Source organism: Artemia sp. Qi Xiang Cuo, chromosome 14 (assembly GCF_049724085.1).
Source record: "Artemia sp. Qi Xiang Cuo chromosome 14, ASM4972408v1, whole genome shotgun sequence".
Lineage (NCBI taxonomy): Eukaryota > Metazoa > Arthropoda > Branchiopoda > Anostraca > Artemiidae > Artemia > Artemia sp. Qi Xiang Cuo.
In genome coordinates, this window is record NC_142807.1 from 1884046 (window position 1) to 1905016 (window position 20971).

A 20971-nucleotide genomic window follows, 5' to 3' on the forward strand; every position below is an offset into this window, starting at 1 on the left:
AACTTGCTCTGAAATGGTCTTTGAAAAGTATTTCTTGGTGTTGAGGTATCCAAAAAGCTGTAAAGTATAGTTGTGGGTGAAAAAGATAAGTACTTCAAGTTGGAAAATGGGTTGATGAGGGACATTAAGAAAGTAACTTGCTCTGAAATGGTCTTTGAAAAGTATTTCTTGGTGTTGAGGTATCCAAAGAGCTGTAAAGTATTGCTGTGAGTGAAAGAGATAAGTACTCATAGTGTGGATATGGGCTTAGAATTGATATTAAGAATGGTACTGTCTCTGATATTATTTTTCATTAGTTTTAAGTGTATATGAGGTATCCAAAAAGCTGTAAAGTATAGTTGTGGGTGAAAGATATATGTAATTCAAGTTGGACAATGGGCTTATGAGGGACATTGAAAAAGGAAGTTGCAATTTAATGGTCTTTGGAAAAGTTTTTCATGGTGATGAGGTATGAAAAATGCTGTAAAGTATAGTTGTGGGTGAAAAGATAAGAATATCATGTTGGAAAATGTGTTTAGGAGGAACGTTGAGTATGGAATTTCCTCTGAAATGGTCATTGAAAAGTATTTCTTGATGTTGATGCTTCCAAAAAGCTGTATTGTATAGTTGCGGGTGAAAGACATAAGTAATTCAAGTTGGAAAATGGGTTTAGGAGGGACATTAAGAAAGAAAGTTGCTCTGAAATGGTCTTTGAAAAGTATTTCTTGGTGTTAAGGTATCCAAAAAACTGTACAGTATAGTTGTAGATGAAAAAGATAAATACTTCAAGTTGGTAAATAGGTTTAGGAGGGACATTCAGAAAATACTTTGCTCTGAAATGTTCCTTGAAAAGTATTTCTTGGTGTTGAGGTATCCTAATAGCTGTAAAGTACGGTTGTGGGTGAAAAAGATAAGTACTTCAAGTTGTAAAATGGGCTTAGGAGGGACATTAAGAAAGTAACTGGCTCTGTACTGGTGTTTAAAAAGTAGTGCCAGGGTATGATGCAACCTAAAGGCAGTAATTTTTATTTTAGGGAGAAAAAGATCAGTTCAAGAAGATGGTCCATTGGTTTGTGATGGTCATAATGAATGTAACTAGAACAGAAAAGGACTATGTCAATAAAAACTTGGTGTTTTGTAAACAACAAAGATGACCTGTCTAGTTGTGGGTGAAAAAGTTAAGTACTTCAAGTTAGAAAATGGGTTTAGTAGGGATATTAAGAACTTAACTTGATCTAATATGGTCTTTGAAAATTATTTCTGGGAATTGAAGTATCCAAAAATCAGTACAGCGTTTTTGTGTGTTAATAACCAAAGTACTCCAAGTGGAAAAGTGTGTTTAGTAGGGACATAAAGAAGTAGCTCTATCTGAGATTGTCATTGAAAATTCTTTCTTGGTGTTGATGAATCAAAAAAGCTGTACAGTATAGGAGTGGATGAAAAATGTAAGTCATTTAAGCTTGAAAATGGGTTTAGGAATGAAATTAAGAAAGTACTTTGCTCTAAAATGGTCTTTGAAAAGTTTTTCTTGGTGTTTAGGTATCCGAAAAGCTATAAAGTATAGTTGTGTGTGAACAAGATAAGTACTTCAAGCTGGGAAATTGGTTTAGGAGGGACATTAAGAAAGTAACTTGCTCTGAAATGGTCTTTGAAAAGTATTTCCTGGTGTTGAGGTATCCAAAAAGCTGTAAAGTTATAGTTGTGGGTGAAAAAGATAAGTACTTCAAGTTGGAAAATGGGTTTAGGAGGGACATTAAGAAAGTAAGTTGCTCTGAAATGGTCTTTGAAAAGTATTTCTTGGTGTTGAGGTATCCAAAAAGCTGTAAAGTATAGTTGTGGATGAAAAAGATAGGTACTTAAAGTTGGAAAAAGAGTTTAGGAGGGACATTAAGAAACTAACTTTCTCTGAAATGGTCTTTGAAAAGTATTTCTTGGTGTTGAGGTATCCAAAAAGCTGTAAACTATAGTTGTGGGTGAAAAAGTTAAGTACTTCAAGTTGAAAAATGGTTTTAGGAGGGACATTAAGAATAGTAACTTGCTCTGAAATAGTCTATGAAAAGTATTTCTTGGTGTTGAGGTATCCAAAAAGCTTTAAAGTATAGTTGTGAGTTAAAAAGATAAGTTATTCAAGTTGGGAAATTGCTTTTGGAGGGAAAGTTAGAAAGGAATGTCCTTTGAAATAGCCTTTAAAAAGTATTTCTTGGTGTTGAGGTATTCAAAAAGCTGTACAGTCTAGTTGTGGGGGATAAACATAAGTACTTAAAGTTGTAAAGAGGGTTTGAGATTATCAAAAAGAAAGTGACTATCTCCGAAAGGGTCTTAGAAAAGCGTGTGTTTGTGTTGAGGTAACCACAAATGTGTAATGTATAGTTGTGGGTGAAAAAGATTAGTACTTCAAATTGAAAAATGGGTTTTGGAGGGACATTAAGAAATTAACTTTATCGGAAATGGTCTTTGAAAAGTATTTCTTTGTTATGAGGTATCAAACGAGCGTGACAGTATCGGTTAGTGAGAAAAAGATAAGTGCTCCAAGTCGGAAAATGGATTTAGGATGAACAGTAAGAAAAGAACTTGCTCTCAAAAGGTCTTTGAAAAGTATTTCTTGGTGTTGAGGTATCCAAAAAGCTGTAAAGTATAGTTGTGGGTGAAAAAGATAAGTACTTCAAGATTGAAAATGAGAGTAGGATGGTTCTTAAGAATGTAGCTGGTTCTTTTAGGTTAACCGAAAAGTAATTCTGGGAGAAGAGGTATCCAATTTGATTACCATGGATTTATTTTGTTAAGACCATATGTACATCATCTTGGAAAATTGGTTAAGGAGGATTATAGCTTCTGAAGCTAGCTATGTAAATGACTATTTCAAGACTAACATTGTGTTGAGGTATCCAAAAAGCTGTAAAGTATAGTTGAGGGTGAAAAAGATAAGTACTTCATGTTGGAAAATGGGTTGAGGAGGGACATTAAGAAAGTAACTTACTCTGAAATGGTCTTTGAAAAGTATTTCTTGTTGTTGAGGTATCCAAAAAGCTGTAAAGTGTGGTTGTGAGTGAAAAACATTAGTATTTCAAATAGAAAAATGGGTTGAGGAGGGACATTAAGAAAGTAACTTGCTCTGAAATGGTCTTTGTAATGTATTTAATGGTGTTGAGGTTACCATAATACTCTAAGGTAAAAATGTGGTTTAATATTTAACGTAAATATATTTTTACATGGTTCTTCGGAGGTACATTTATACAGGAACTTTCTCCGAAATTTTCTTGTAAAAGTATTTCTTGTGTTTGATTAAACAATAAATCTGTTCATTATGGTTGAGGGTGAAAAAGTTAAGAACATAAAGCTTGAATATGTGCTTGGGAGATACCGTAAGTTAGTGACTTGATATTAAATTGTCTTTGAGAAGCATTTCTTTCTTCTGATGTATCCAAAAATCTGTAAAGTATAGTTGTTGGTAAAATAGAGTATTACTTCAATTGTAAAAATTGGTTGATTATGGTGATTAAGAAAGTAACTTGCTCTGAAATGGTCTTTGAACATTATTTCTTGGTGTTGAGGTATCCAAAAAGCTGTGAAGTATAGTTGTGGGTGAAAAAGGTAAGTACTTCAAGTTGGAAAATGGGTTAAGGAGCTACATTAAGAAAGTAACGTGCTCAGAAATGGTAATATATCTTTTTATTTTTTCTTTGATTAATAAATTTTGCTGAAATTTTTATTTTAGGGTTAAAAGATAAGTCCTTCTAGTTGGAAAATGGGTTTATAAGGGACATTAAGAAAGTAACTTGCTCTGAAATTGTCTTTGAAAAGTATTTCTTGGTGTTGAGGTAACCAAAAAGCTGTATAGTTGATTACGGCATTCTATGCCCATAAATGGATTCCTGTCAGGATCTCCTGATAGGGTTCTACCAATTATGTAATCAATTTCTCAGAAATACAATTGTCTTAGTCGATTACTTCATTCTATGCCCATAAATGGATTCCCCTCATGACCTTCTGATAGGGTTCTATCGATTTTGTAATCTATTTCTCAGAAATCCATTTGTCCTAGTTGATTACGTCATTCTATGCTCATAAATGGATTCCCGTCATGAACTTCTGATAGGGATCTGCCGATTTTGTAATCAATTTCTCAGAAATCCATTTGTTCTAGTTGATTACGTCATTCTATGCACATAAATGGATTCCCGTCACGAGCTCCTGATAGGGTTCTACCGATTATGTAATCAATTTCTCGGGAATTCTCTCCCTTCGATTACACAGTCAATATATCTCTTCCCCACCTTCCCCATAGAAACAGCAAATTAATTTCCCTTTCTTGACTCAATAATTCCCCTTAGAAACAACAAATTAATTCCCCTTTCGTGAATCAAAAATTCCCCTTAGAACCAACAAATTAATTCCCCTTTCTTGAATCAATAATTCCCCTTAGAAACAACAAATTAATTCCCCTTTCGTGACAATCAATCAACCTTGACATCACCTTTCAACTGTTTCCTATTTCTGGAAACTCATAACATTCGCCTCGAGTATGCACTTTGCCAAAACAACAACAACATCAAATACTGTTTCCTATTTCTGGACACCTTGACATTCACGATCGATTACGCAATCAATTTCTCGGAAATTCACTTCCCCCTCGAGTCCTAGATCAATAACATTGTTCGCGTTAGAATTCAATGCGCATGTGCAACCTTCGTCCCGGAGTTATTACACCTAGAAACAACAAACAAATCGACCTTGGAAAAAAGAGGTCATTGAGACACTTTGATTACGTAATCAATTTCTCAGAAATCCATATCCCCTAGGGACTCTATGCCCATATTAGGACCATAAACCACGTGGTAATGTCACGACCTTTAGGGTCCTTTCTACTTCCGTCACATATGACCACTCGGAAAGCATAAATTTACGTCTTTTGTACCTTTGTTTTGATGGGTAATAAATAAATAAATAAATAATCCGCCTTCTTAGTTGCAATTTCATATACTCATATCAAAACTGAGGCTAAGGTTTTGGTTCAGAGGGTGAGATCAAGCAGTTTCAAGAGAGTTTCAACTTAGAAAAGAAGAAATCTTGGGTAAACTTGCAAAAGTTCAAAGTTCCATTTTCTCACATTTTGTGGGAGGTTAAAAACACTCCCTAGCCTCTGGGGGTTAAAGTTAAACATAACCGTCCACCGAGAGAAATGGGTGCAAAATAAGTGAATTTGAAAAAATACCTGTAAGTATGATGGTAATAGAAATCCATTTTTCGTTATTAACTCGAGTTCAATTATTATTGTGTCCTGTTTTGTTTCTGATGCATCGTGGAAATACCTGATTTTGTCATTGTGCAAATCTAAAAGCGTAAAAGTTGTCTGATCTTGTCTCCTCCAGAGTTCTGATGCAAGCCTTCCATTTGTAGCAGGCTTGACTATATGAAATATAACACCTGAATCGCGAATTCCAAATTTTTGATAATCAAAAACAACATCGAGCTGAGCCGTAGTAAGGAGAGTCGAGCCACCTTCAGCAACCTTTAAGAAAAAAATTGGTTAGAGAGCAGCCTAGACAAGCCTAGAAACCTAGCATCAACTATTATGAAGGAGGCGTGGTATGTCATTGTGCTGGGGGGGGGTCAGGAGGTGGAAATGCCTGAAAGAGTAGACCTCAATACCAAATTATCTAACACTTTTTGAACCTTCAGATAAATACAGAAAAGTGTATTTGTGTATGAGGGGGTAGGAGTAAATTTCCAATTTACCTTCAATTAGATAGTGTGATATCTCCCTTTTAAATCACAGAAAAACGTTTTGGACATTTATTTTAAGCTCCATTCAACTAATCCTATAATGCCTCTTGATTCCCACGAATATTTTTGGTCAACACCTTTGTTATTGATGCTGGGGGGGGGGAATAATCAGTGCCCATCCCATTGCGACAATCTTGAAATATAATTGCAATTGCGAATATGAGCTACCAACATAGGACGCCACAAATCTATTTACAGTTTCAATGATCAATGAGAAATGGTTCATGGAGCCAGTAGCCCACATCATATTTTGGTTAGGCCTGGACATTATTTGAGAAATGTGATGAGAACTTAAAAAAAAGAAAAAAGTTTATTCAACTGAAGATGAGGGACAACATTAAAACTTGAAATTAAAGGAAATTATTCCGCGTATGAGAGGGGTCACCCCTTCTCAACTCCTCGCTCTTTATACTAAAGTTTGACTTTTTACGAAATTCTTTAAAAATAACTGCATAAACAAACGGATCGTTAAATTGGATTAAAAAACTTTCTTAAAGAACTAAAAAACTTCAGCGTAACTTGCGAGGTGTTGAAAAGGGGCAGCTCCCTCCATATACGAAATAGTTTCTTTTCCTTTTAAATTTTAGTGATTTTTCTTGCTTCCATTTAAAAAAAAGTTTTGTTTTGTTTAATGTACTTAAGAGGATGTATTGACCAGAAAAAGTCAGTACAGGATTTCTGTCTAAAACAACTAATTACCTTTAGTCTTGAACAGCAAAAGTACAGCTGTTCCAAAGTGAAAGTTTTTTTAGGGCAAAAGCACAGCGAAAGCACAAGGTTATTTTCGTGATTTGCTTAGTGAAAAGCAATTTGCTCCAAAGTAAACGTCTTCTATGATTCTTCACAGTAAGAGAATGTTAAATATACTTGATACAGTTTTGATGAATGCGGGAAAATCAATAAAGACTAAGTAGTAATTTTGCACATTGAAAATTCCCAAAGCTTGATTTTGGGTTTGATTTTGCTTTCAGGTGTTAACATAAGCACAGATGCATATAATTTGTCCAGTAGAGTGTCCTTAAAGGAGGAAAAAAAGGAGTAGCAGGTGGCGAAAGTATGGGGTTACATCCTTTGAACTTCTACTCTAAGGCTCACCCTAAAAAAAAAATTAAATAAAAAATGCTGCCCGACTTTTAAAATGGGATTTCAAAAATGCGGAAGTATTTTTAGTCCTGGAATTTTTTTTTTTTTTATTCCTTGAGATCTTTATACAAACGATATAAGAAAAACTTCTTTTGGTAAATCCTCCCCCTTGCAGCGAACGCATATCTGAATATGCAATTCTCTATTTACTTTTTAAGGATTTCCATCAATTTTCAGCCTCAAGGCATTAAATGTTTGAAAAGCAACATATTAACAATTTACTGAAAGCTTATGAAATTTTTCATTTCTTTAGAAAACAAAATATCGTAGTGTATGTTTTCTTCCCGTGAGAGACAGGAAAACGAATATTTGACTGGAAAATTTTCATGGCCTGACACCTCTGGGGAGTATTTATGAAACTAGACAAGCTCAATATTCTAAGAAAATGGGAAAGGTTGCAGAGTCAAGTATTAAACTATACTCGCAATAAACCTATGTTTTTGCTAAAAATAGGTCTCAACTATAGACATAACTTTGGGAGACGGTTAAAATGGCTTATAAATTTTTCATTTTAACTTTTTCTGTTTTGTCTATTTTACTGGTTTCGCTTAGTTTCGAAGACAATATCACTAAGTCAAGAATTTAGGAATAAAAGTACAGTAATTTTGAGAAACAGACCCGAAATGCCAGAAGCTGTTTTGTTTTCAGTCAGAAAAGAACTGCTGAAGAAAGTTTTTGACACCGGTACCAAATGGGGTTTGAGGATGGTGTTGGAACAGGAGTAAGTGATATTCTACTTCCTATTTCGTTTTATTTAGTGTTACTATTATAATATCTATTTCACTATCTTCTTTTAATAAATTAAAAAGAATGAAATCATCGACTTGAAACATAAAAAATACTTTTTATATCAGACAAGCTTACGACAAATGCCGTATCCAGGGAGAGTCAGGGGGTTTGACCCCCCACCCCCTCCCCGAAATGATTTTTTGACTGGTATAACGTAACAAAAATGAATATAAACAAAATTTTTATGCGTTTTTAGAAGTTTTTCTACCCCCTCCCCCAACAAAAAAATATTTTTTTAGCCCCCCCCCCCTCCACAAAAAAAAAATAAATTCTCGATACGGCCCTGCTTACAACTGACACGGTTCTAGAAGGACAACATATTCAAAACGGGTTTTTATAATTGGAATAAAAGTACTAATTCCCTTCTTTCTTTTCAGTGTATTATTAAAATATTTCAAAAGGTATTCACTGAAAATAAAGCAGGCTAGTTGTTATCCGTATAGGGAAACGTGTCATGGATATAAAACACGACATAAAAACTAAGCTTTTGCATATTGTATGTTTTTATTTTGTGCTTAACCTTATCCTGAAACGGGCGATTGAGCTATTTAGCAAAAACATTTCTTTTTCTTTGGTCCCTAACCCACTATATTTTATCTTGTGCTTTTATATCTTAACGCTATCTGGAAATGTAGCACAAGGTGATTATTGCAAAGGAAAGAGGAAAGAAGTATCAATAAAAATGTTATGGCCCTTTAACTCTGCAAGGGCTTACCATAAAGTCAAAGTTTTGCATTTTCGCCCCTGACGATCATCAAACAAAACTAGATTGTGAAGGAAATGACTAAATGAATCATAAAAAGGCAATATGTCTTTCATCACAATTTAGTTGAAGCCAAATACCTCTTAAAGGGAGCAAAAACCAAGGAAACTTTGGCTGCCAAATTTCTAAGAAGTTTGAAAAAGTGGAGAATTCGCCAATGTTTACATAATTAAATTGATGTGTAAAAACAGCCAGGTGGAATTTCAATTCCTCTCGCTGACGGGAAAAAAACCATTCTGGGTTTTAAGAAAACAACTCGTAATGAAATAAAAACAGAGAAATTTTCACATCGAAGGATAAAGATTGTTTTAGATTTCTTTTTTTTTTTGTTGAAGGTTTTTCTTGTTTTTTTTTAAATAAATGTACCAAAAAAATTATTTTTCGAAATCTAGGCGGGGGCATTTCTAGTCCTTGTTTCGAGTTTTAATAACGAAAACGCCAAAGAAATGTACTTATTCCAAAATTTAGGGGGCGATTGGCTTCCCCTACCCTTCAGTTGACACCCTTCTCCCTATTTACAACATTTTTTTGTATTTGCCAGTGCGTTGCAATATTCCTTCGTTTACGTTGAATAGTTAGTTGTGACTTTTCTAATGATAAAATTAGGCCCGTTCTTTTGTACTAAGATCTTACATCTAAGATCTCACATCTTTCTGCAAAGATTTCCGTTCTTTTAACTCATCTTTGTTCTAAGATCTCATAGCTCACTGATGTTAGCAAAAAGATTGAATGACGCCATCTTTCTGCCATATAGAACAATGGCGAGAGAGCTTTGATATAGAACAATGATGAGAGAGCTTTGATAATATACTCATCATTGTTCTTAGAGCGTTTATCAGAGCAGAATGATGAATGACGTTTGCAAAAGAACGCTACACGATGCAAGATTTTAGCACTAAGATTTCTCTTTTTAGCGTTCTTTGTCAAAAGATGTAAGATCTTAGCACAAAGATGAGTAAAAGAACGGCCCAATTGTAGAAAAATATTACAGGGTATACACACTTAGTCTCGTCACGGGTATTAGAGCTATGGAATACAGAGCATACATTAACTTGGTTATCTGAGAAAATGGAACAACTAGCACCATAGAGAAGTATCACAAGGTTACTTTATATTCAAAGCAAACTTTATTTCAATTTATTAAGATACTAGCCTAATAAGAATTGTGCATGATAAATACTTTTATTTGCATTTCACAATTTGCTTTACTGTCTTGTTAAGTACAGCTAGATTGCACAGATTATATATATATATATATATATATATATATATATATATATATATATATATATATATATATATATATATATATATATATATATATATATATATATATATATATATATATATATATATATATATATATATATATATATATATATATATATATATATATATATATATATATATATATATATATATATATATATATATATATATATATATATATATATATATATATAAATTTTTTAAACAAACCAGGTCTCCTTTCTTATTTGTTTTTCACTCTCTTTAGATTGGAAGTACAGTCTCAAGATTGAAGAGATAAAGGTAGAGCCATTTGGAGATACCAGCAAATACCGAGCTCATAAAGCGCTTTTCAAACCGATCTTGGTAAGGAATCAAACAGTCCGAGGTAAGGAACTGTAGAAAATAGCGGAGGAAAATATGGTTTGACCTCGGGGAAATTGTCACAGAATTTTTTTACACGAAAATATTTCGACAGATCAGCTTAATTACCCAAAAAAATTCCCCCGAATTCCCCTTGCCCAACTTTCCGAAACCCCTTGAAGGTGGAAAATGAGGAGGGAAATCGGTAGTTCCATCTAAAGATTTAAGTTTTTTGGTTTAAGTGGTCGTTTTCTCTCATATCAAGCATGAAGAATCCGGATCCAGCGTCATAAATCTAGTTTTTCTTACCCAGGATCAATTTTCACCTCCACGAGGGGGGCTGGATAAAGTACGCAGATTGACGGATTATTTGACGGATTCCTGTGGCTAAAAGACCATTTTATATCAAATAAAGTATGCCAAATATGAGATAAAAATCAGTTGTTGTTTTCTGATACTATTTACCTGATTTTCACCTCAAAGGGTAATTTAATATGAAATGTTATACTTAATATGCTAAGTGTAACATCTTGAAAACCACTTCTTTAATCGAGATCAAACTTCAGATCAATCAAATATAATAGTCAGGGCGCCATGCTTGGCTGCGGGGAGTTGTTAGTAGTAGTATAGCTAAAGATAGCCTACAAAATGCCGATACCGAAAATAAAGACGGGGAAGTCTATTAGATTTGGATTTGAACTTCAGATTTCCCGAAAAGTGCAATCTAGTGAGCAAAAGCTGCAAATGCCAGTTTCAAACGTCATTTCCGATGTCCTTTAGAAGAAAAAAGTAAGATTTATGTTGTTTTGGCTGCTGTTTTTTAGTACCAAGATAGAATCAAGACAACAGAAGCGGAGAAAGACGTTCTGGCGATAGATTTTTGTTAATTCAGTGGAGGTTGCATAGCATGTGATGTTATTTGTGAGGAAGGCCTTTTTAGTATGTCATCACTTGGTCTCATTGGGTAATGTATCTAGGATTGCATCCAGTCAGGCCATAGTGAGATAGATATGAAATAAACAGACTATGTGATTCATAATTTAATCCTCCATCTGAATACAATAATCATTTCACATAATTTAGAAAATTCTGGAATTTTCAGTTACCGGAATTTAAAATGCCTGATTTCGTTTTAATTTTCAGCTTTCTCGGAATTTGGGGTCTAAGCCACCCCACCCACAATCCCAAATCCCTTCTGAGCCTGGCTCCAAATCCCTTCGTCTCCCCAAAAAGCCTGATTTATAGAATCTAGGGGGTGTACGGAGTCCCACCAGTGACATATCTTCTAAATTCAGTAAAGGTGCAGTTTAGTTCCCCCTGATAAAAATAACTGATTTTTTATTGTGTTCAGTCAATATTCAGTCAATTGGGCAGTAATCATTCAGTTAATAATAAGATATCCCACTGTCTAGTAGAAATAGGATACAAACAAACAACTTCTTTCTGTATATTCTAGTTCTATTACTAGGACCTCTGCATCCTATACTACAGGGGGAACTAATAATATTGGTTACAAAGCTTAAGGGATTTCGACGATAGCCGGTATTCAACAGGCACGTCAGACAAAAGAGAAGAAGAATTAGTTAAAAACTTGGGGACTGTTGCAGAGAATCAGATTGACCCTTTCTCCTCTGATAGTGACACTTTGCTCAATATTATAAATGGAGAGCTGGCGGAAACCGGTAACGCCAAAAAATTGTTGGATGTCGAAGCTTCTGGCTTAAAAGCAATCAGTGCGTTTATCGATGGAGATACTGCTGCATTTTTAAAAATGAAAGTAAACACGAGCAAAAGCTCTAAAAAAGCACCCAAAAAGTCATCACGTAGTACAGTGCATGCCAACACGGAATCAGATGTATTCAAACGGGTTATGGTCGCTGTTGATACTGACCAGCGCTCACACCAATACATTGCAGAAAATATTAAGTCATGAACTTATTTCATATCCACCGGCACTATTTGAGGTTATGCAAAGTGGAAGCACTGTCTTAAGAACTGACAGTAAGTGTGCTTTATTAGAACTTCAGAAAGACTCTCTTATCATGAAAAAGTGGCCAGCTGAAGTACTGAGTTTTCAAGAGGAAGCAAGTGTGGGAGTTGTTGTTGATTTTATGCCCTTTATAAGAGGCCAACTTCCTAGGAGGAATGAAATTTTAGTAGACTTTGCTAAAAGGACTTTTACGAATTTCATAGGGGAACTTCCCAAACAAACAACGCAGCTGCATGTTATAGCAGACCGTTATGATAGATTATTTAAAGACATTGAAGGTTGTGAAGTTGTTTCTTTGAAAGACAGTAGTGGTCGCCATGAACGGTATGGAAATAGGCCTGAAAAATCCTTTTCAATACGACCGGATATGGTTTTCGACAGCTCGGACTCTCTCCTGCTTGATATCTAAAGTAAAGCAAAGCTTATAGAATGCATGTTTGACCTTTGGACCGGTACTGACTACGAAGTCCTTCCTTTCCCAGTGTTCCTATCAGGAGATAGAACTGGAGTAGTTCAGCTCTTCAAACCGTGTCGCTCTTCACACAGGTTTCTGTTCCAGGACGGGGTGCACGGATGTGATTGTGGAAGCAAATGAAACAGACATTGGGGTCATTTTGCTTCAATCTTTTAAGACAGCTGAAAAACAGAGCCATACCATCCCTATGCAAAGCCCTGTTTTGGTTCGCTTACGAGACAAATTCATTTCAATCACTGAGCTTCCCAATAGACTCCCACCGTCTCTAGTGAATTAAATTGCGTTTTTGCACTGTTTCACATGTTGTGATACTGTGAGCTTTATTTTTTCCAAAGGAAAGAAGACGATCCTTAGAGCAGCCGCGCCGTGGTAACCTCGAATGTCTGCTCTCACTGAGCAGATTTTGGAACAAATCGACCGAGTACTTGAGCTTGAGGAAGATATTATGAAGCTGTGTTGCAAGATTTTGATTGCCTCACACAGAAAGTAAGAGGAATTTTCGTGTTTGAATGAAATCATGTTCACTTGTTCCCTCACCGGAAAACGCTGAAGAGCCTGTCTCCAACAGACGATTCTTTTGCCTTACATGTGAAAACGTGCATTTACCAGTGCTCCATTATGCTGCAGGCCCTTTTGCCTCACCCCTCAATCAACCCTTCCTGCTTGGCCATCGACTATTCAGAAAACTTCGACATATTGCAAGTGTAAATCTTGTGGACAAAAATGTCCGTGTTCAGATAGAGGTTGTGATATTTTGTGCTCTTTTTGTGGGAAGTGCTGCAAAGCTGAGGCAGATTCAGATGAGGAATAATTGTGCGTGACTTGAAATGGAGGGATACTAGGAAAAAAACCGTAAGGAATTTTAGAATGCGAGTATTAAATGAATAGTGTAAATTCTGACTTAATTTAGTTTCTGTACCTGCGTCATTGCTGCCATTTTTTCTCACTAATCGTGTTAGTTTGTTATGAAGACATTTTATGGCTTCTATACATTTCTATGTCGTATTTGAGCGGAAAACTGCACCTCAAACCTTGTGGAAGATGCATTTTCTTGCATGAAACACCAAAATATAACAAAATGCCAAGTTTCGGAGTGTTTCACCCCTCACAAGCAAGTGCCGCTGGTATTTTTCGAATCAGCATGGTCGATTTAGGGCGAAATGTAGGCTAATTCTCGTACCTGCCCTATTCCGTCGTGGTATATTTAACATTTTTAACACCTGGTGCCCGGACTATGAAAAAGGAACACCTAGAATGTTTTGACTTTAAAGTACAATCTTCAGCAAATTCTTCTCCCTGCTCGTCTTCGTTATCTTCCTAGTCCTGTTTTGCTGCAGCAATAGCACATAACGCCCCTCTACACTCCCCGCAGGCAAAGCTGCACGGCAAACCGTTCCAACTGCAGCTGCATTGCATCCGGACATCCTTCAGGGTCTTTTCATTGCTTTTCCCTTTGTGTATGTGGAGCAGAGCTTTGTCTCCAGCTTCGTCGATCTCCTGGTGGTTTGATCCTGATATGATGAAGATCTTGTAGGTATCCTTAGAAATACCATCCTTAAGTCACAAGGAAACTATTGCTGGTTTCCCTGCGCCGTGAAGTCTAGATGCTGTATCGCAGCCAAGCATTGCGGGGGAAAGGATTAGATTATCTGCTGCATCGGTTCCTAGTTTGTTCTTGATCCTTTTTATGTTGTTTACTCATCGGTTATGTTCGTCTGTCTGCATAAAGATATCACATGCATCAAGCTTGGTATTGTACAGCAGAAGGACTAATAGGTCAGTGTCATTCCCAATCAAAGTGGTCGACAAAGTTTTAGCGCAACTGACTGCAGTTTGTGCAACTAAGACATCGGCATCATCTAAAAGCATGTAGAACTTTACATCCTTAGCTCCCCAGTCTCTCAGTAAGTAGGTCAATCAAGTGTTGTTTATTTTTATAATTTCTCAGAAATTCCTCCTTAATTTTGACAATTTCCATGTTAGGAGAGAATCCAATAGTAGGAAAAGACAAACCTTTGGTTTTCTTCATCTGTGTGGCATTTTTCATCGTTGGTGTAACAGTTTAAGAGTCAAAATCTCCCACTGCCTGGCCAAAATGTCTTGTGACTTAATCTACGTAAGATCCTGTCATTTCAGAGTATGTGGATCCTAGCAGTGCACAGCATTCCGTGTACCAGACAACCAAGGTCCAAAAATTCTTTCGGAGGCTAGCAATGTCACTGGACCATCGAGTCCCTCATTTTTCATCAGTTCCTTTGTTAGAGAAGCTTGTTCGGCTGTCCTCGTTGCCTTGATCGAGCAAAAGAGCGATGGTGGAAATGTATATAGCTGGAACTACATAACCTCATTCAATTTGGAAGTACCGGTGCTAGCCGCTGCGGCTAGACGTTAGAAGACTAAAGCGGGGTCAATCATTTCTGTCTCGCTATCTATCACTAGGTATGACTTTCCAACAATAGTTATATCTTTTTCCTTTCTCCTGAAAACATGTTTGTCAATCTCTTTTGCGTCCATATACTCGTACTTTAGAATCATTTCTCCCATAGATTTGGATTCATCTGCGTTTACAGATGAAGAAGCGTGGACACCAGTAACCACGTCCAAAAGCTGTGAAGCCTGTTTCAAGGCTTCCAGGGGCTGTATTTATCGAAGTGCATATTCTATGTCCTCCAGATCACTAGTTCTCATCGGAGATATCACTTCTGTATGATTTCCGATAGGTACTACGCAATGCAAGTCAGGCTATGCATGCTTTTGTTAACGAGAACCGAGGTAGGCATTGCAGATTTCAAAATTTTCCGGTGCAATTCAGTCATGCCTCTTCCTCTCGTTAGACCACCACTTGTTTTCATACTTCTCTTTAACGTCTATTCGATCACAAAATGAGGAGAAAGTGCCACCCAGTAATTGTCAGTTCTTCGGGTGAACAGGTGCCCCTATAACGTTCTGTGCTGCTCTTGGTTGACTTTGCTCAACTGCAAAAATTGACTGCACGAACAGCCAAGTAGACTTCCTGTGAAGATTTTGGCAGGAAGCAGCAAAGTAAGGAAGCATTTCTAACAACGACTTTAATTAGAGCTCAAGGTCACCACTTCGTTCTGCTCTCAGGTTTTTTCTAGGGATTAATTTAAAAGACTTCTTCCACAAAACAAGTTTTTCAAAAAAAAGTAAAGAGCCCCATTAAACCAAAAATGAGCAGAAATAAATTTAAACAATCTTCCAAGCATAAAACTACCATACAGGGTAGATCACTATAAATAAATAAATGAAACCCAAGACGACGATGAATTACAATAAATGACCGAGTCAAACTTAAAAGAAGCAAAAATTAACATGAGTAGGGCTGACAACCCCTATGTCTTCTCATGACCAGAACATAATATTTACTTTAAATAAAAAAACAATTGACCGTGGATTTTTAATTTAATATACATATACTGATATTTATTCCTTAGAGTTTCATTAATTTTTTATTTATTAAAGTCAAAATAAATGATAGATTTAAAATGAATTTTGTTTTCAGTAAAGTCCAAAAAAATACCTATTGCTATATGGGCTTTTAAGATTTGGGTATTTAACTTCGTCCTAAATTTTAATTACTATCTAACATTTTAATTCTTAAGCAGATGAACTGAAAAAACAGGGTGCTGCAACTCAATGGTCTTGATTCAAAGTAAGTATATGTTTTGAATGACCTAACTAGAAAAATATCAATAATTCTATCCAAACTTTATTTCAATTTATTACAACTGAATGAAAACTGGATTCAACAATTTGTTACAACTGACTAAGCTTATTCAGCTCCAACCTTATGTGTACATATACGTCTGTTTTGTCCTATTGCAAAAGGGGTCCTTCAATTCAGCGCTCAATGTAAAAAAAAAGTAAAAAAGATACTAGCCTAAGAAGAATTGTGCATGATTAATACATTTGTTTGGATTTCACAATTAGCTTTACTGTCTTACTAAGTACCGCTAGATGGCACAGTTTGTATTTCTTTTTTTGGAATCAAACGAGATCTCCGTTTTTATTTTTTTGTCACTCTCTTTAGATTGGAAGTACAGTCTCAATATTGAAAGATAAAGGTAGAGCCATTTGGAGACAACAGCAAATACCGAGCTAATAAAGCGCTTTTCAGACCGTTCGTAGTAAGAAATCAAACAGTCCGAGATAAGGAACTGTAAAAATAGGGTTTGACCTCTGGGAAATTGTCACAGAATATTTTTACACAGAAATAGTTTAGACAAAAGAGCTTAATCACACAAAAAATCCCCCCGAATCCCCCTTGCCCATCTCTCCGAAACCCCTTGATGGTGGAAAATGAAGAGGGAAATCGGAAGTTCCATCTAAAGATATTTTTGGTTTAAGTGGTCGTTTTCTCTCAAATCAAGCATGAAAAATCCGGATCCAACGTCATAAATCCAGTTTTTCATACCCAGGATCAATTTTTACCTCCACGAAACGAGGGAGCTGGATAAAGTACCCAGATCATTGTTTGATGGATTCCTGCTGCTAAAAGACCATTTTATATCAAACAAACTACTCTATTCTCAAATTTTAGATGAAAAAGCAGTTTTTTTTATTATTTACCTGATTTTCACCTCAAAGGGTAATTGAATATGAGGGGGGGGGGGGTATTTATAACATCTTGAACACCACTTCTAAAATTGAGATCATAATTTCAGATCAATCAGCTATAAAAAAGAAACGCTTAGAACGCTTGTAAATTAATCAAAAAATGTTTTGAATTTAAAGTAAAACCTAAGCAAATTCTTCTCCCTGCTCGTCATCGTTATCGTCGTCATCCTGTCTTGCTGCAGCGGTAGCACATAACGCTCCTTTACACTTCCAGCTGGCAAAGCTGCAGGGCAAACCGTTCTAACGTCAGCTGAATATGAGAGATTCCCACCCGCTGGTGCACTGGCACCAAACCATCTTCAGCAGGTTCTCTAGTGCAGGTTAATCATCTGTCATAATGGGAAGATACATATCTCGTGACGAAGAAATGTGCCAAACCCACTTTTCGGGCAGTAGCGAATTGGACGTGTCTTCCTTCTTCATTTTTTGCAAATAGCACCTGTAAAAGTGGTACTTTTTGACAGCCAAAGTCCATCGAAGCCACTCTGCCTAAAAGAAAATCATTTGCACTTGCAACCCGCATAGTAAATGCTCGCATCCGGACATCCTTCAGGGTCTTCTCATTGCTTTACCTTTCGCATATACGGAGCAAAGCTTTCTTTCCAGCTTCGTCAATCTCAAGGTGGTTTGATCCTGATGTATTGAAGATCTTGTAGGTATCCTTAAAAATATCATCTTTAAGTCGCAAGAAAACCACTGCTGGTTTCCCTGTGTCGTGAAGTCTAGATGCTATATAGCATCCAACAATTGCATGGCAAACGATTAGATTTTCTGCTGCTTCGGTTCCTAGTTTGTTCTTGATCCTTTTTATGTTGTACACTCGTCGGTTATTTTCATCTGTCTGCATAAAGATTTCACATGCATCAAGCTTGGTATTATACATCAGAAGTCAGTATAATTCCTAATCAAAGTGGTCGACAAAGTTTCAGCGCAACTGACAGTAGTTTTGCGTATCTAAGACATCGGCATCATCCTAAGCATGTAGAAATTTACATCTTAAGTTCCTCAGCCTCTAAGTAAGTAGGTCAATCAAGAGTTGTTTATTTTTGGGATTTCTAGGAAATTCCTCCTTAATTTTGACGTTTTGCATGTTAGGAGAGAATTCAATCGTAGGAAACGACAAACCCCTGGTTCTCTTCAGCCTTTTGCCATTTTTCATTATTGGTATAACAGTGTCAGAGTCAAAATCTCCCACTGCTTGGCCAAAATGGCTTATGACTTAATCTGCGTAAGATCCTGTCACCTCAGAGCATGTGGACCCCGGAAGTTCACGGGATTTTGTGGACCAGACAAACATGGTAAAAAAAACTCTCTTGGAGGTTGGCATTGTCAATAGACCATCCAGTCGCTCATTTTTTATCAGTTCATTTGTTAGAGAAGATTTTTCGTGAGGTCATTTCCTTGATGGAACAAAAGAGCGACGGTGGAAAGGTGCAGAGCTTGAACTACACAACTTCATTCAAGTCAGAACTACTGGTGCTAGCCGCTGTGCCCAGACGCTGGAAGAATAGAGCTGGATGAATAGAGCTAGAAAAATAGATCAACCATTTCTGTCTCACTATCTATCACCATGGATGACTTAACAGCAATAGTTATATCTTTCTCTTATCTCCTGAAAACATATTTGTCAATCTCTTTTGCTTCCATATACTTCAGAATCATTTCTCCCATAGATTTGGATTCATCTGCGTTAACAGATGATGAAGCGTGGACACCAGTAACCATGTCCAAAAGCTTTGAATCCTGTCTCAAGGATTCTAGGGGCTGTATGTATTGAAGTGTATTTTCAATGCCCTCCAGATCACTAGCTTTCCTCGAAGATATCGCTTCCGCATGATTTCCGTAGTTAACTACGCAATGTAAAATAGGTTCTGCATGCTTTTCTTAACGAAAACCAAAGTAGGCATAGTCTTATCCGCTGTAATTCAGTCGTGCTTCTTCCTCTCGTCAGACCACCGCTCGTTTTAATACTTCTCTTTAACGTCTGTTCGATCACCAAATGAGGAGAAAGTGCCCCCAAGTAGTTGTCAGTTCTTCGCATGAACAGGTACCCCTGTAACATTATTTACTGCTCTGGCTTATCTTTATTCAACGGAAAACTTCACTGCAAGAACAGCCAAGTCGACTTCGTCAGAAGATTTTGACCGGAAGCAGCAAAGTAAGGAAGCATTTCTAACAACAACTTTAGTTAGACCTCATGGTTACCACCTCTTTCAGCTCTCAGGTTCTTTCTATGAATTAATTTAAAAGACTTCTTCCACAAAACAAGTTTTTCAAAGAAAAATTAAAGGACCCCATTAAACCAAAAATGAGCAAAAATAAATTTAAAAAATTTCCAAGCATATGACTACCATACAGGGTAGACAAGACAAGACAGGACAAAATCTTTTATTGACAAAAATACATGACAAACAAATTTCTAAACTGGTCGACGGAGAGCAGGGCTCGATTTGTGGGCCATAAACAAGTTTAAGAAAATGCCAGAATAACAAATACAACATATCAATAAAAAAAAAAAAAATACAAGGTAGAAGATAACAGAGGAGGCCACCCCAGCGTGAGAACACCACAACACAATTCATACTACTATCTATTATTCACCAATCCCAACATTCAGACAAAGAACCAATTTTGAAATATATTTTTTCAAAGAAAATCGGCTCTTGAAACTTGGGAACAATTCTACTAAATTAAGTTTATTTACAATATGAGGAATCTGGTATCTGATTGAGAATCTAGCTCTTTCTGATGTAACTGGAGGAAGGCGATACTTCTTGGAGAGGACTTGGTGGGCAGGGAAATGGGAGTTTCAATTATAACCAAATCATGGAAATTATTTGTTGGAGATTGAATATCATAATACCACATTTCTGTATGCAGGTCTTTCAGTTGTTTAAGACTAATTATATTGAGAAAAACATATAAAGTTTGGGTTTCCGAGAGATTTTGAAGCCTCAATGGCCGATGAACAGAAGTCCCAAGAATTCTATTAACGTTATTTTGAATTATCTGAAGAGGTTGCAGATGGACCCTAAATGTGTTGTGATCGATTACAGGGCAATAATTTAGATATTAAGGATAGAAAAAGGAAACACATGTTTCAATCAATGAAGACAACCTAAGTTAGGGGCAAATTACAATAGAATACTTACGGAAGGATAAAAGCTCATCGAGAATAATGAATTTAGTCTTTTTATCCTACTTTGATTTACAACTAACTCTTCTATGGTAATTTTATTTTCTGTCCGCTGTGACCACCAAAAAATCATGAATTCAGTTTTAGAAAAATTCGCAGTTAGGTAGTTACAGGCAAACCATTTATTCAAAAATTTCATTGCTATCATCATTTTTAACCATCAAAGATGGGGTTTTAGCTTTTACTGTCACCGCCGTATCATCCGCAAAATTACTGCTAAGCTACTATTTTGGGGTAAACACCTCGGAAGGTCATTTATGTAAATCAAAATAGTAATAGTCCTAATACTGATCCCTGTGTTACTCCAATGTCATCAATAACGGTAGATCACTATAAATAAATAAATGAAACCGAAGACGAACATAAATTACAATAAATGACCGAGTAAAATTAAAAACAGCAAAAATAACCATGAGCCGAGCTGACAACCCCTATGCCTTCTCATGACCAGAACATAATATTCACTTTACTGAAAAATAAACAATTGATTGTGGATTGTTAGTTTAATATACATATACTGATATTTATTCCTTAGAGTCTCATTAATTTTTTTATTTATTGAAGACAAAAATAAATGAAAGATTTAAAATGTATTTTGTTTTC

At 36.1% G+C, this 20971-nt stretch overlaps 1 protein-coding gene across 2 annotated transcripts in view; it reads right to left on the bottom strand.

Moving 5' to 3' along the window:
• LOC148944032 (chondroitin sulfate proteoglycan 4-like) overlaps positions 1 to 20971 on the bottom strand; it is a 530325-nt gene that overhangs the window by 213486 nt on the left and 295868 nt on the right. For both annotated transcript variants that reach the window (XM_089099784.1, XM_089099785.1), the window contains exon 7: positions 5192 to 5488. In XM_089099784.1, coding sequence (XP_088955910.1) covers positions 5192 to 5488 — 297 coding nt within the window. The remainder of the gene's footprint in view (positions 1 to 5191; positions 5489 to 20971) is intronic.